Source organism: Theropithecus gelada, chromosome 6 (assembly GCF_003255815.1).
Source record: "Theropithecus gelada isolate Dixy chromosome 6, Tgel_1.0, whole genome shotgun sequence".
In the NCBI taxonomy this organism is placed as follows: Eukaryota; Metazoa; Chordata; class Mammalia; order Primates; family Cercopithecidae; genus Theropithecus; species Theropithecus gelada.
Window position 1 is genome coordinate 26,792,424 of NC_037673.1, and position 17,015 is coordinate 26,809,438.

At 33.3% G+C, this 17,015-nt stretch overlaps 1 protein-coding gene across 1 annotated transcript in view; it reads right to left on the reverse strand.

Annotated features, from left to right (window-relative positions):
• Positions 1-17,015, reverse strand: part of CDH9 (cadherin 9) — a 164,308-nt gene that overhangs the window by 19,945 nt on the left and 127,348 nt on the right. Inside the window, exons 4-7 of the mRNA XM_025388463.1 lie at positions 12,251-12,370; positions 11,492-11,659; positions 8,828-9,015; positions 7,674-7,927 (exon numbers count right to left, since the gene is read on the reverse strand). Coding sequence (XP_025244248.1) covers positions 7,674-7,927; positions 8,828-9,015; positions 11,492-11,659; positions 12,251-12,370 — 730 coding nt within the window. The remainder of the gene's footprint in view (positions 1-7,673; positions 7,928-8,827; positions 9,016-11,491; positions 11,660-12,250; positions 12,371-17,015) is intronic.

Genomic DNA, 17,015 nt, shown 5'->3' on the forward strand with positions numbered 1-17,015 from the left:
TCAACATCAACAAAAAGTACATCCACACAACAACACCATCTGTTGAGACCATCATCAAAGACCAAGGGTAGATACGTCCACGAAGATGAGGAATAAACAGTGCAAAAAGGCTGAAATTTCCAAAAACCAGAATGCCTCTTCTCTTCCAAAGGACCACACCTCCTCTCCAACAAGGGAACAAAACTGGACAGAGAATGAGTTTGACTAATTGACAGAAGTATTGTTCAGGAGGTGGGTAAAACTCCACTGAGTTAAAGAAGCATGTTCTAACCCAATGCACGTTAGCTAAGAACCTTGAAAAAAGGCTAGAGGAATTGCTAAGTAGAATAACCAGTTTAGAGAAGAACATAAATGACCTGATGGAACTGACAAACACAGCATGAGAACTGCATGAAGCATACACAGGCATCAATAGCCGAATCGATCAGATGGAAGAAAGGATATTAGAGGTTGAAGATCAACTTGGTGAAATAAAGCATGAAGACAAGATTAGAGAAAAAAGAATGAAAATGAATGAGCAAAGCCTCTAAAAAACATGGGATTATGTGAAAAGACCAAACCTATATTTGATTGGTGTACCTGAAAGTGACGGGGAGAATAGAACCAAGTTGGAAAACACTCTTCAGGATATTATCCAGGAGAACTTCACCAAATTAGCAAGACAGGCCAACATTCAAATTCAGGAAATACACAGAACACCACAAAGATACCCCTCGAGAAGAGCAACCCCAAGACACATAATCACCAGCTTCACCAAGGTTGAAATGAAGGAAAAAATGTTAAGGACATCCAGAGAAAAGGTAGGGTTACCCACAAAGGGAAGCCTATCAGACTAACAGCAGAGCTCTCTGTAGAAATTCTACAAGCCAGAAAAGAGTAGGGGCCAATATTCAGCATTCTTAAAGAAAAGAATTTTCAACCCAGAATTTCATATCCAGCCAAACTAAACTTCATAAACAAAGGAGAAATAAAATCCTTTACAAACAAGCAAATGTGAACAGATTTTGTCACCACCAGGCCTGCCTTACAAGAGCTCCGGGAGGAAGAACTAAATATCAAAAGGAAAAATCAGTACCAACCACTGCAAAAAAAATACCAAATTGTAAAGGCCATCGACATTATGAAGAAATTGTACCAACTAATGGGCAAAATAACCAGCTAGCTTCATAATGACAGGATCAAATTCACACATAAGAATGCTAACCTTAAATGTAAATGGGCTAAATGCCCCAATTAAAAGACACAGACTGGCAAATTGGATAAAGAGTCAAGACCCATAGGAGTGATGTACTCTGGCGACCCATCTCACATGCGAAGACACACATAAGCTCAAAATAAAGGATGGAGGAATATTTACCAAGAAAAAGGAAAGCAAAAAAAAAAAAAAAAAAAAAAATAGCAGGGGTGGCAATCCTAGTCTCTGAAAAAACAGACTTTAAACCAACAAAGATCAAAAAAGACAAAGAAGGGCATTACATAATGGTAAAGGGATAAATGCAAAAAGAAGAGCTAACTATTCTAAATATATATGCACCCAAAACAGGAGCACCCGGATTTATAAAGCAAGTACTTAGAGACCTACAAAGGGACTTAGATTCCCATACAATAATAGCAGGAGACATTAACACACCACTGTTAATATTAGACAGATCAATGAGACAGAAATTTAACAAGGATATTCAGGAATTGAACTCAGCTCTGCACCAAGCAGATCTAAGAGGCATCTACAGAATTGTCCACTCCAAATCTACAGAGTATAGATTCTTCTCATTACCACATTGCACTTATTCAAAAATTGACCACATAATTGGAAGCAAAACACTCCTCAGCAAATGCAAGAGAATGTAAATCATAACAGTCTCTCACCACACAATGAAATCAAATTAGAACTCAGGATTAAGAAACACACTCAAAACCACACAACTACATAGAAACTGAACATCCTGCTCCTGAAAGACTACTGGGTAAATAATGAAATGAAGGCAGAAATAAATAAGTTATTTGAAACCAATAAGAAAAAAGACACATGTAACAGAATCTCTGGGACACAGCTAAAGCAGTATTTAGAGGGAAAATTATAGCACTAAATGCCCACAGGAGAAAGTGGGAAAGAGCTAAACTTGACACACTACCATCACAATTAAAAGAACTAGAGAAGCAAGAGAAAGCAAATTCAAAAGCTAGCAGAAAACAAGAAATACCTAAGATCAGAGCAGAGCTGAAGGAGATAGAGACATAAAAAATCCCTCAAAAAATCAATTAATTGAAGAGCTGTGTTTTTGAAAAGATTAAAAAATAGATGGACCACTTGCAAGACTAATAAAGAAGAGAGAAGAATCAAATAGACACAATAAAAAATGATGAAGGGGATATATCCAGTGATCCCACAAAAATACAAACTACCATTAGAGAATACTATAAAAACCTCTATGCAAATAAACTAAGAAATCTAGAAGAGATTGATAAATTCCTGGACATATACACCCTCCAAAGACTAAACCAGGAAGAAGGCGAATCCCTGAATAGACCAATAACAAATTCTGAAATGCATGCAGTAATTAATAACCTACCAACCATAAAAAGCCCAGGACCAGGCAGATTCACAGCCAAATTCTACCAGAGGTACATAGAGGAGCTGGTATCATTCCTTCTGAAATTATTGCAAACAATAGAAAAAGAGGGAATCCTCCCAACTCATTTTATGAGGCCAGCATCTTTCTGATAACAAAACATGGCAGAGACACAACAAGAAAAAGAAAAATTCAGGCCAATAACTCTGATAAACATTGATGTGAAAATCCTCAATAATATACTGGCAAACTCAATGCAGCAGCACATCAAAAAGCTTATCGATCCCAATCAAGTTGGCTTCATCCCTGGGATGCAAGGCTGGCTCAATAAGTACCAATCAATAAAGTAAGCCATCACATAAACAGAACCAAAGACAAAAGCCACACAATTATCTCAACAGATGCAGAAAAGGTCGTCAATAAAATTCAACACCCCTTCATGCTATAAGCTTTCAATAAACTAGGTATGGATGGAACGTATCTCAAAATAAAAAGAGCTATTTATGACAGATCCACAGCCAATATCATACCGAATGGGCAAAAGCTAGAAACATTCCTTTTGAAAACCAGCGCAAGACAAGGATGTCCTCTCTCACTACTCCTATCCATTCAACATAGTATTGGAAGTTCTAGCCAGGGCAATTAGCCAAGAGAAAGGAATAAAGCGTATTCAAATAGGAAGACAGTAAGTCAAATTGTCTCTGTTTGCAGATGATATGATTGTATATTTAGAAAACCCCATCATCTCAGCCTCAAAACTCCTTAACCTGATAAGCAATTTCAGCAAAGTCTGAGGATACAAAATCAATGTGCAAAAATCACAAGCATTCCTATACACCAATAACAGACAAACAGAGAGCCAAATCATGAGTGAACTCCCATTCACAATTACTACAAAGAGAATAAAATACCTAGGAATACAGCTTACAAGGGATGTGAAGGACCTCTTCAAGGAAAACTACAAATCACTGCTCAAGGAAATAAGGGAGGACACAAACAAATGGAAAAATGTTCCATGCTCATGGATAGGAAGAATCAGTATCGTGAATATGGCCATACTGCTCAAAGTAATTGATAGATTCAATGCTATCCCCATCAAACTACCATTGACCTTCCTCACAGAATTAGAAAAAACAAGTTTAAATTTCATATGGAACCAAAAAAGAGCCCTTATAGCAAAGACAATCCTAAACAAAAATAACAAAGCTGGAGGCATCACGCTACCTGACTTCAAACTATACTACAAGGCTTCAGTAACCAAAACAGCATGGTACTGACACCAAAACAGATATATAGACCAATGGAACAGAACAGAGCCCTCAGCAATAACGCCACACATCTACAGACATCAGATCTTTGACAAACCTGATAAAAACAAGAAAGGGGGAAAGGAGTCCCTATTTAATAAATGGTGTTGGGAAAACTGGCTAGCCGTATGCGGAAAACTGAATCCAGATCCTTTCCTTACACCTTATACAAAAATTCACTCAAGATGGATTAAAGACCTAAACGTAAGAACTAAAACCATAAAAACCCTAGAAGAAAACCTAGGCAATACCATTCAGGACATAGGCATATGCAAAGACTTCATGACTAAAACACCAAAAGCAATAACAACAAAAGACAAAATTGATAAATGGGATCTAATTAAACTAAAGAGATTCTGCACAGGAAAAGAAACTACCATCAGAGTGATCAGGCAAACCACAGAATGGGAGAAAATTTTTGCCATCTATCTATCTGACAAAGGGCTAATATCCAGAATCTACCAGAACTTAAACACATTTACAAGAAAAAAATGAACAATCTTATGAAAAGGTTAGTGAAGGATATGAACAGACACTTCTCAAAAGAAGACATTTATGTGGTCAACAAACGTTTGAAAAAAAGCTCATTATCACTGGTGATTAGAGAAATGAAAATCAAAACCACAATGAGACACCATCTCACACCAGTTAGAATGGCAATCATTAAAAAGTGAGGAAGCAACAGATGCTGGATAGTATGTGGAGAAATAGGAACACTTTTACACTTTTGGTGGGAACGTAAATTAGTTCAACCATTGTGGAAGACAGTGTGGCAATTCCTCAAGGATCTAGAACCAGAAATACCATTTGACCCAGCAATCCCACTACTGGGTATACACCCAAAAGATTATAAATCATTCTACTATAAAGACACATACATATGTATGTTTATTGTACCACTATTCACAATAGCAAAGACTTGGAACCAACCCAAATGTCCATCAATGATAGACTGGATATACACCATGAAATACTATACAGCCATAAAAATAATGAGTTAATGTCCTTTGTAGGGACATGGATGAAGCTGGAAACCATCATTCTCAACAAATTAACACAGGAACAGAAAACCAAACACCACATGTTCTCACTCATAAATGGGAATTGAACAATGAGAACACATGGACACAAGGAGGGGAACATCACATACCACGGCCTGTCGGGGGTTGGGGGACCTAGGGGAGGGATTGATGGGTGCAGCAACCCACCCTAGCACATGTATATCTATGTAACAAACCTGCCGGTTAAACACATGTATCACATAACTTAATATATAATTTTTTAAAAAAAGAAAAAAATAAGTAAAACAATATAAAACCAGAAGTTACATTTTTTTGAGAAAATAAATACATTTCAAAAAAGTTTTGTCACACTGATCAGGATAAAGCAGAGAAAAGTTAACGATATTAAAGATAGCTTTCATCACTACAGATATCAAAAGGATAATGTGAAAATATTTTGAACAACTTTATGTTAATACATTTGACAACTTAGATGAGATTTACAAATTCCCTGAGAGATAAAAAATTAAAAACAAAACTCATTGAATAATTAGATAACCAGAATAATTCTGAAACTACTAGAGAAATAAAATACATAGATACAACTCATATAAAAAACAAAATTACAGCCCCAAATATTGTCACTTTTAAATCCTACCAAACATTAAGAAAGCATTCTAATTCTATGCAACCTCTTTCAGAAAATTAAAGAGCATATTATATATCCTACTGTATTCTATGAAGCAGTACTTTCATTATCCCAAATTTAGACCAAAACATTATAGAAAAACAAAACTATAGAAGAGTATCTTTTATAAGCATAATGCAAAAGTGACTAAGTGGCTAATCTATTTTATAAAATAAACAGCCTTGGTGACCTAGAAGGGGCATCATGCCTCTTGCAAGGTGCCCGGCATTTACTGAACTCCTAATAAGCAAATATGCTGGATGAATGAAGAAAAGATAATATGGATTATTATGAAGATTTGGTCTCATTCAGACTCAAAAATGTTCAATTGTCCAGCAATAACATGGCTCATCATCTAAGTTGATATAATGTCATTGTTTACAGTTTTCTGACAATGTGTGATTGCACTGAAAAAAGTTACAATCGATTACTTCTAAAATGAATGTAAGATTTCTAGCATAGACATATGGTGTAACAGACACTAAGGAGAAATAAAGACACAACCAACGTTGATGATTTTTTTTGAAACATGACAAAAACTATAAAACACAGACACTTATTGAGCATTTGCAGCTACTGGTATGACTAACCCCTTGTCCTTTAAAAAAGAGATGAATACTTATTTCCATTTCAGTACTGCAGAAAATGTAAAAATAATTTACACTCTTTTCTAATAAACCCTCAAACAAAAGACACCAACAAGCCCTCATATACCATTTCAATAAAACACAAATATACATTGCTTTGGATATGAACATGCTAGTGCATATACGTTGATCATTGGACAGCTAGATTAATTTTTCATTTTATTTCAAGAGTTTTACTTTAAGCAATATGAACATTTTAAACTAAGTATTTTATGTATTATGGTAAAAATCCTGCCAGACTAAAATGATCCCCAATAATAACAAGAAGGTGTGTTTCAAAATGATGTTAAACAATATAACAAATACATAATTTGATACTGATAATTTATTTTTTAAAAACAGATGTTCAGTGAATTATACGGTAATAAACCTAAAACTAACCCTAATTTTCAAGCTAATGTAAGCTCTAGGCATTAACTACACATTGGATTTTATGGACTGTTTCTTAATTACAAAGGTTAACATGTTCTTAATCTCACCAACAAATTAAATCATCATTAAAATATATTTAGTGCAGCAATTTGCCTTGTAAATTAACATATTTGGATAGTCCTAAAATGAAAATTAAATGGTTATATATTTAGTATTGTGATTATTAATTTGCTATGTGTAAAGGACAACATGAAATGAATTTAACCATTTTTTTTCCCTAACTAAATTTTAAGCAAAGTAGAATTTTAGATAATTTATTAGCTGCATATTTAACAGATTAATGTATTGTCTATCTCTTCAGCTGTCTATATGTTCCTCCACACATCCACCTATCATTATCCATCCCATGCATTAATCTGTATATGCCCCAACTACAGTTAAATTCCTCTTTGAACAATATATGAGATTCATTTATGTTTCTGACATATTTAAAGCCCTTAAAATGGTGAAAACTATTCAAAATTTGGAAAGATATACTATACAAATTAATACCTTTACCTTTCTTATTGACTTAAATGTCATTATCTCTTCAGCAATACTCTGTTATGAGAATATAATTGACATAATATTCTTCAAAAAATTTGATATGTGTTAGGCCTTAGTAACAGTTTTCAAAAGAAAATCATAATTTATAGGAAAACTTTTTTTCTAATTTATTTATTTAGTTCATTATTTACGTCAACTTTTATTTAACCAAGAGGGATAATGAGACAAGGACTACAGCAAGGATAAAGGTATTAAAATCATTGACTCTGGCATTAAACTGCTTGGTTCTTACACTCAGCTTTGCTAATAAACAATGGGCAAGTTACTTAAGTACTTGGAGCCTCAGTTGTATCATCTCCAAAAAACGTTTACAATACTATCTACCTTGTACCCAGAGCATTTAAAAGAGAGCCAAGCTAAGAATCTGTGGTCTGGAAGTGTTCAGTGTTATTATACATTGTGCAACCATTTTTTCACACAGTTTGTAAATAGTGAGATTATTATATTTCTAAAAACATAATAAATGTTTTCAAAGTACTTACTTTATTAAATTGTTCCTGGCATCTGGGTCGTACGCTGTAACCTGTCCAATGATACTGCCCTCCTTTACATCTTCATCTACTTCTATCAAGTAAGAGACTTTACTGAACACGGGAGGTTCATCTATATCTTCCACAGATATTTTGACCACAGCTGTGTCTTTGAAAGGTCCCAGGTGCAAGAATCGTGGATCAGGGTGAGTGTTACTTGCATCCACTCTTAAAGTGTAGAGCATTTGATTTTCAAAATCTAAATTCTGAAGTTAAATAAAATAAGAGAAATTAGCGTAATTCAGAAGATATGACAACGGAAGACGATTTCAAAGTTTAATAGCCAGCGATTATACGAACAATTCTGTTTAAATGACTTTCTCAATGGTTGCTTCATAGGTATACGCAATAAATTTATAAATATGTGTTTTGCCATACACTTCACAGAGGGTTAACTTGATATAATGGCATACACATTGATTTTGATTCTCAGTAATATGCTTCATTTTTTTTGGTGACATGTAAATGAAGTATTATCTAATGGATTTATACAATATGTGTTATCATTATTAAAGTTATATAGTAACAATCAGAAGAAAAATATAAAATAGAAGTATAGAATAAAACTTATTTCTATTTCAATTATTTGAGAGCTTGTTGAAAGTAAGATATGCATAAAAAGTGAAATAAGGACAATATGAAATGATACTATTGAGCTGTATTATTAGATGTAAAGATTCAGAATGTTCTCCCACACTGCATTGAAAATCATGGCAACCAATGGAAAACACAGCATCTTCAGGTTGTATTTATTTAAATAAATCATCACACTTAACAATGAAAATATTTTGAAAAGTACATGAGATAATGATGGCTGCATGTTTATTTTTTCCTCTATGGAGAAATACAAACAAGTACCTTGAAGTTTATCTAATTTTAATTTGACTGTTTTCTAGTGTAAGCATAAGCAACTGAGGTTTTAAGTGTCAATTATGAAGACATTTAACTTGTTTGAAGTGATATCACAACTATTCCCATTTATCTGAAGGATAGACAGCATGTAAAAGATGGGAGAAAATAAATCCCAGGATTTTTCCCCCCTTTACTGAAAAGCAAAAATGAATTATAAAGCACTCAATGAAACAATGAAGACAGTGAAAGGAAACCTGTTTGACAGTTATAATCCCTTCCTGTGTATCCTTGTCAGTGATGACATCGAACATGTCTGCACCATCTCCTTCAGCAATTCTATACTCCATCTCTGCATTTTCCCCCACGTCAGGGTCATTGGCTTTTATCCTTCCAAGATGAGTTCCAAGAGGTACAGACTCAGGAGAATTAAATTGATACGTACCTATAAATTAAGTAAGAGCTGTTTTGACATTTCATCTTTAGATAACAACCTTCTTTCATTTCCTCTGCATTTTTAACTTAAATACATTAATTTTAAATAGGGAGAGTTTTTATCATATTGAATTGTAAGCTGTCAAAATTATATATCTATTAATTTGGAAAAATAATTTATAAAACAGAACACTCTCGTTTTGTAAATGAGAAATGTAAGTCCCAGAAAAAAAATTACAGAATGTCCCAAGGTTATTTAGACTATAGATGGTAGGCCTGATATGAGAATCCAGTAGTTTTGACTTATAAGAACATGGAAAACAATTATTTACAGCTCATCTGGGGCTTTCAAAACAGTCATCACACTTTTTTACATATATTCAGTTACATTTTAAAAATCCATTTATTATTTTATTCAGGAATAAAAAATAATGCCATACAGACCAATATTTCCTTTTTTTTTTTTTTTGCCTGTTTGTTTTAGTTTTAATATATTTTAGTGGGGCATGGATTTTTCTATTTTTTGTAGGTTCACGCAAATATTATATTATATTCTGGTGTCCCTAAAAGCATTTTAGTTTCTGGCTACCTATTCAAGACACAATAGAAAAAAAAAAAAAAAAAAAAAAAAAAAAAAACTTTAATGTTAATGAAGGTCAGAAATATTTTTAAACATTTACAATGTGCTGCAGTCTATACAAGGTCAAAGGGCTTATATGCTAATTTATTTAATCCTCACACTAGTTCTCAAAGGACCAATTTAGCTGTGTCATCTTCAGGGGCAAGCCTTAAGGAAATTATCCTGCAGACTTGGGAAAGGGAGAATGCAAAAACTAATTCTTTCTGACTTCAAAGTCTGTATTCTTTACAATTGATTTGATGATTAAGAATATGAGTACATAAATCCAATTGCCTGGGTCTGAATTCTGACCACCTGGCCAGTTAGTTAAATTCTCTAAACTTTGATGTCTGCATCTAAGAAACAAGGATGATAATGATAGTAATTCACTCATAGGTTTGTTTTAGGGATGACATAAATTTAGCTCTGGGTCTAGTCCTTAACTATTGTAGTTCCAGAGTTTTGTTAACATTATTATAGATAGCAGAATTACAGAATGTCAAATTAAAAATGCATCGAGTATCACTCTTTATAAAGGAATATGAATGCAAAGTTTAGGTTTATGTTATTTAGGCTTATTATTTATGTTCTCAGCAAACTTTATCGTTTTACATATATCATATAAATATGTCCACCAATCAAAGCTCGATAAAACATTTTAAATATAATTGGCCTGGAAAACTGTTTTACTGTTTTGAGATTAGTGATATGAATTTAAGTTTCAGCTTTTAATTGAATATTTCAAAATAGGACTCCTTATATATTTATTCTCTGCAAAATAACAAATTTCAGCGGAGAATGGAAATCTTTTTCTACAGGACGTCATGAAATGAAAAGCATCCATGGTTTAATGTCCATCCTAAAATGGTGACAACTGAAAGAGTGTTAACTGATGTAATCTTCATAACTTGGTAGCAGAGATACTACCAAACTTGAATATGTCTAAAATGCCCTCACAAATGTGGTAAACCATAACTCTATGGGCCACTAGGAAAATATAAAAATAATGCTAAATAAGCCAATCTGCGTTGATATTTTTAAAATATCAAGAAGTCTGTGTTTCACAATCAATTAGATAAGAGATTTTAAGTTTTACATGCCAACAGGGTAGCTGAGGTAAGACAAGTGAGAGACACAGGATTTGAATCCAGATAGCCAGACATGAGAGTCCACACTCCTAATCAGGAAGAGGATCCAAAGGAAAATGTTAAAACAATCTTAGTGAATGTTGAGAAAGGAAGTCTGGAAAACTTTATAATGCTTCAAAATTAGAAAAGTTAATTAAAAAGTTTCCAGAGAGGCAGGGCACGGTGGCTCAAGCCTATAATCACAGCACTTTGGGAGGCCGAGGCGGGCGGATCACAAGGTCAGGCATTCGAGACCAGCCTGGCCAACATGGTGAAACCCCATCTCTACTAAAAATACACAAATTAGCCAGGTGTGGTGGCTCTCACTGGTAATCTCAGCTACTCAAGAGGCTGAGGCAGGAGAATTGCTTGAACCCAGGAGTCAGAGGTTGCAGTGAGCCGAGATCACACCACTGCACTCCAGCCTGGGCGACAGAGTGAGACTCTGTCTCAAAAAAAACAAAAAACAAAACAACAACAACAACAACAACAACTTGCCAGAGAAGCTTAATCCTTTGTTCTCTCACACTACATACCCCCCAAAATGATGAAAATAATCACCATCACTCTCTATTTGTGGGAAAGTGTGATTTTTTTTCTTTTTGTAGAGGAATGGATTGTGGTTTTTCCTTTATGCATCAACCAATAGCAAAACTACTAGCATGAAGCATGAATATTAAACTCGGCTACTAGTGTGTTTGAGAAGTTTTCGGACATGAGATCACTGAAGCATTCCTTACTCTGGGGAAATCGAGGAGGGTTGTTGTTGACATCTGTCAGCGTGATGTTCACTGTGGTGGTTCCAGAAAGGCCTCCCATCTGGCCACCCATGTCTTTGGCCTGTATAACAACTTGGTACTGCTCTCTATTTTCTCTGCTCATGTCTGGTAATGCAGTTTTTATTATGCCTTTTGGAAAAAGCAGACAAAAGTTTTGCAATTAAATCGTTGAGTTTTAAAATTAAGCTAGACAAGACTCATTTTACAGAAGTTGATTATATCAAACATAAAATGTCAATGTATTTAAATATGTCTTTCAATCCATAACTACTTTAACATAATTCACAGAACAGGAAGGATTTTGCCATGGGCTATTGTTCATGAAATGGGTTTTGCTAAATCAATGTATTTATTTTTTTGATTACAAAAATTAACTTCAGTCAAAAATCTTTAGACAAATACAGTTGTTTAATTTTGATAATTGTCACATCCAAGGTGTAAGTATTCTCTATGCCACATAATGTGCTGAATCTCTGTGAAATTTTGTATTTAGTGTTTCAGATTTAAACCCAATGAATAATAGTTTAAAGAGCTAAGGGCTCAAATAAGTTATTAAAATAATAGAACGTTTGCATTTTTTCACATTCAATAATGAGAGGAAACAAATAGAAACATGAAACTGAATGAATAATGATTTTAAAATATTTTTAAAATCTCTAAATTAATTATGCATCTTAAAGTATTGTACAATAAGAAGTCGACCAAGTTTAAATGTTGTACCTGATTCTGGGTCCACTGAAAAATATGGCTGTCCTTGCAATATGCTATAGACCACTTTGGCACTATTTCCATAGTTGGCGTCATCTGCATCTGTTGCAGTTACTTGTATAACAGATGTACCTACATGAAACCCCATCCCCAAACAGACACATTTACATACTTCCAAATTTGAAATAATCTTTCTTAAAAATATGTTGCTGTCAGTGTTTTGTATTAGACAATGTTGTATGTTTGAAGAAATTTATTTAGATACATCCCCCAAAAAGTTACTTTTCTTTCTCGTTTTCTATAAACTTGAGTATTTCTTAATTTTTTTGTCTAAGAAAAGTATCAAAATATATTTATCAGTAAGGTGAATATAATGAGATTAGTTAATACATTGCATTTTTAATTGATTGGAAATGTTTTCGGGCAAACATTCTTAAAATGAATATAACACACATGAAATTTGTAATTTAATACATTTGCTGCTAACTGGAAACATGTATTTAAAAGACGAATCCAACCTTTTTTAACCTTCTACTGCTTTTTACTCTGATATATTTGACTGTGAATGGTAAATAAAATAAAAAGTAAAGAGACAATTTCTATGAAGAAACAAACCAAAATGCTGTAAAATTGACTTGCAAGATATTTTTTGTTCCCAAGATATATCTAATTATGAAGTGACTATGCCTCTCTTTTAAATATATATACTACGGTTGCTTATGATTACCCTTATTGATATGCTGCATAATACTGGTTATTTGATGCACATTTGTAAATCATTATTCTCCAAAAGAAGCTGTATGGTGTGTAATTCTGTGTCACAATCGATACTGCAATTGAAGCTTACTATCTAATTTCATATCATTAAATTTAAATTATGTTAAATTTTGTTTCAAGTCTTTCAAAACATAGAAGTGCTTTAAAAGCAGGGATCAACATAGTAAAATATACTGATGAATTTTTCAAATTATTTTTTCCTGAATTTCTATAAAGATTCAAAGCATGGTTCTAACATCACCCTTAACTGAAGCCTACTAGGTGTGCCCTTGGACAAAGCTACATTATAGGACATTTTTCAGTATATTTTACATAATTTCTAAAAGTTTGAGTCTGACTCTTACACACATTTTAAAGTTTTTGAAAACAGGAAGATTCCACATTGGCTCTACCACCTAATTTAATAGCCCACATACATTATACACTCAGTAACTTGTCTAATTGAATTACGGTGGTTGTTTCTCAAGTGTTGTGTGTATATGTGTATACCGATTCCAAAAATTAATATATAGTAATTAAGATCAATATTGACAGCTCATTTCCTGTCAGTATATTTGAATGTTTTTTTTTGTTGTTGTTGTTGTTGTTTTTTTTTTTTTTGAGACAGAGTCTCGCTCTGCCGCCCAGGCTGGAGTGCAGTGGCGTGATCTTGGCTCACTGCAAGCTCCGCCTCCCGGGTTCATGCCATTCTCCTGCCTCAGCCTCCCGAGTAGCTGGGACTACAGGCGCCCGCCACCTCGCCCGGCTAGTTTTTTGTATTTTTTAGTAGAGACGGGGTTTCACCGTGTCAGCCAGGATGGTCTCAATCTCCTGACCTCGTGATCCGCCCGTCTCGGCCTCCCAAAGTGCTGGGATTACAGGCTTGAGCCACCGCGCCCGGCCAATTTGAATGTTAACACATGAATTGAGCAAGACTTTTTAATGTTTTCTCAGAATTAATTAGCATAACGATGACAACTTGAGCTCATTCTCTTGAGGCCCCTGTTTTCTCAACTGTAATGGAATTGATGTGTCCTGTGAGTGAATGGAAACATTACATATTTACTTAATCCATCCCAGTTGTAAGCTTTTATCATTAAAAAATTATCCATCCATGTGTTTATTAGATGAAAGCAAAAATGATGAAGTGATTTTATTCCCCCCACACGAATCACTTTATGATGTGCAGAAATTCAACAGTGTTTTTTAAAAAAAATTTACATGTAATGTCCTTTTTATATAACCCTATAAGATATATATATGAATAAATGTGGTTTTCACAATTGGAGGTTATTGAAATATGAATTATTAAGCATTACTAATATGCTGAAAGTACAAGTAGTTCGTTCATCAATTTTAGGACGTTTCTTGAATTACCCCTTTTATTTTTCTTTTAACGTGAGCATTACTGTAAGCTTTCATAATGGGTACAGGTAAAAACAATCTTCTATATTTATTTGACTCGTTCAAATAATATTTTTGTGGAATTTTAGTTTTGATTATTAGCTCTGTTAATGGATAGATGATCTTTGAAGTTACGCCAAGATGCATGACAAAGATAAATAAGTTAATATAAACAACAGAAATAAATTCTATGATGTGGCCAAAAAGCTGAAAGCACACGTGTAAAATACTTGTTCCACCTGTCAGAGCTCTGGTAATACTTAAGAATGCTTTTAAACACTGGTAGTCACTGATAAAATATTATTGATATGTTGTTTTTTAGCAAACTGAGAGACAATGTGTTGGATTATAGGGAATACACAGTTATAGTTTTTTCAGAAGTGTAATGACACTTTACACAGTTAAAAGTATTTAGTAATAAAATTAAATAGAAAATGGTTTATATGTTTTATGTTAATTTTATAAATGTTTGTTTATAAAGAAAAAATAAAAGAGAATACACATGGAAATTTACATCCCTCTAAATTTTCCAAAATATGTATAAATTTTATTTGTTCTTTAGTTATTTAAAATAAATATTTTATTTTCATATTAAAGATAAAAATATACTAAGTAAAATATAGTGAAATTTGAATGACAAATTTATATATTGCATCTCATATAAAAGAGATGAACACGATTTTGAGATCATTATTTTTGCAATTCACATTTTTATAAGAGTTTGGCATATATCTTAAATAGAAACTATCTTAAGGAATCAAAGAAGTTTACTGTAATTCTTAATTCATTATTTACTTAACTATATAATTAATAATCTTTAGGAAAAATTCCAAAGACATTTTGTAAATCGTGAAGAAATGTTAAAAGCCGATAAATAAATAACTTGGTGGCTAAAGATTTTGGGGAACCAAAAGCATTCCTCTGGATATGGAAGAAAAATTCATCAATATTAGTATTATTATTATTTAAAGATAAGAAAAGTTTAGATTACACAATGTGACCAAGCTATGCCAGTTGGTCTTACGTATATATTTATACATATTAGAGGAAGTTAAATCAATTCAGTTTATTACACTATACAAAATAAACTTCATATACAAAAGAAAAAATCCCTCTATATATTTGTGCCTTATTTGCAAATATGAAAATGTTTTGAATCTAGTGTTTGAAATATTTGAAATCGCAAATGTAATTGACCCCATGACCCCAAAACATAGGTAGCCTAAGGCCTACCTTTTGAGCACTGTAGAAAACAGACTGGAATATTTTGACTTGGCTCAATGTGAGAATAAGGTAATGAAAGTTACAGAAAGTGAAAAAGGAGTTTATTCTTCACACCTCTCTATGAATCTGGTTTGGATAGAGTCAACTGTTTGCTTCTGCCATAGGGCAATGACAGCCATTAACTTGAGGACCAGAGGTAAATAGTGCCCCTGACATAAATGTTTGTGCTGTGGGGGCCACTAATAAGAGAAGTGGGGGTGATGTTTTCAAACAGTGTCATGGAATTATAAGGGGTCCATTAATTAGATGTCCATGAATTCAAATCATGCTTTGTTACATACAAGTTTATTTTCCTGTGAAATGCAAACTCTTTAAGGGCAGAGTCCATATCTAATTTGTTCAACGTTTTATATTTAAAACCCAGCAGAGAATCTAGTGCAAAATCATAAGAACTAACTTTCACAGAATGCTTAATGTAGACTAGGCATAGTTCTCAGCACCTGATTGATTTTTATTACTTTATCTTCATGATACATTTGGGATGTGGGCCTTGGGCACATAGAAGTTGCTAATGACCACAAACCCGGTGTGTGATAGTGTTGGACTAGGTCTAAGTCCGTTCTAGATATATTTGGTCAAGAAATTTCCTTATAAATACTTTACCAAATGGCCTCTCTCTGGTGTTACAAATATAATTGGATACATTATTGAATCCACACGCAGTGAACCTCTGGGACATGAAGAATTCATTTCCTGAGTTATTTTTGTTGTCTGTAAAAAAATTACAAAACGATTCCTGGTTGGGGGTCAAGGTGTTAGGAGAAGGACTAGATAGGTTTTTGAGAGTGAAAGTAAGGGAAATTTCCAGTCATTGCGAAAGGATGCATCCCAAATCACCAAATTTACACAAGAATTTGCCTAGGTGAAGATGAAAGCATGCACATGAAGCAAGTTGATAGAAAATATTTAATCAATAGTATAATGATCACAAGAAATAAAAAAATACAGAAAGTAGAAATAGAAAAGGAAAATACAAAACGTTGTAATCGAAATGCATCCCATTATCTTTAAATATATATCTTTATATATCTTCCAAATTATGTGTTCTGATTAGAATATGCTAATGTATTTCAGATTTCATGAGTTTATTGGAGTCATTTTAATTTAACTGAAAATGGGTGAGCATTTGGCACTAAAAATCCAATGTGAAATATGGCATATGATTGTGACAGACAGAAATTGAAGCAGAAGGAAACAACAAGGGAAATAGTTGTTGAGAGAGAAGAGGAAGAAACAAATAATTTAAGAAATAAAAATGAATGAAAATAAGCGACAGATAAATGGAGATCACCAGAAAATAGCATCTTTTTTTTTTTTTTTTTTTTTTTTTTTT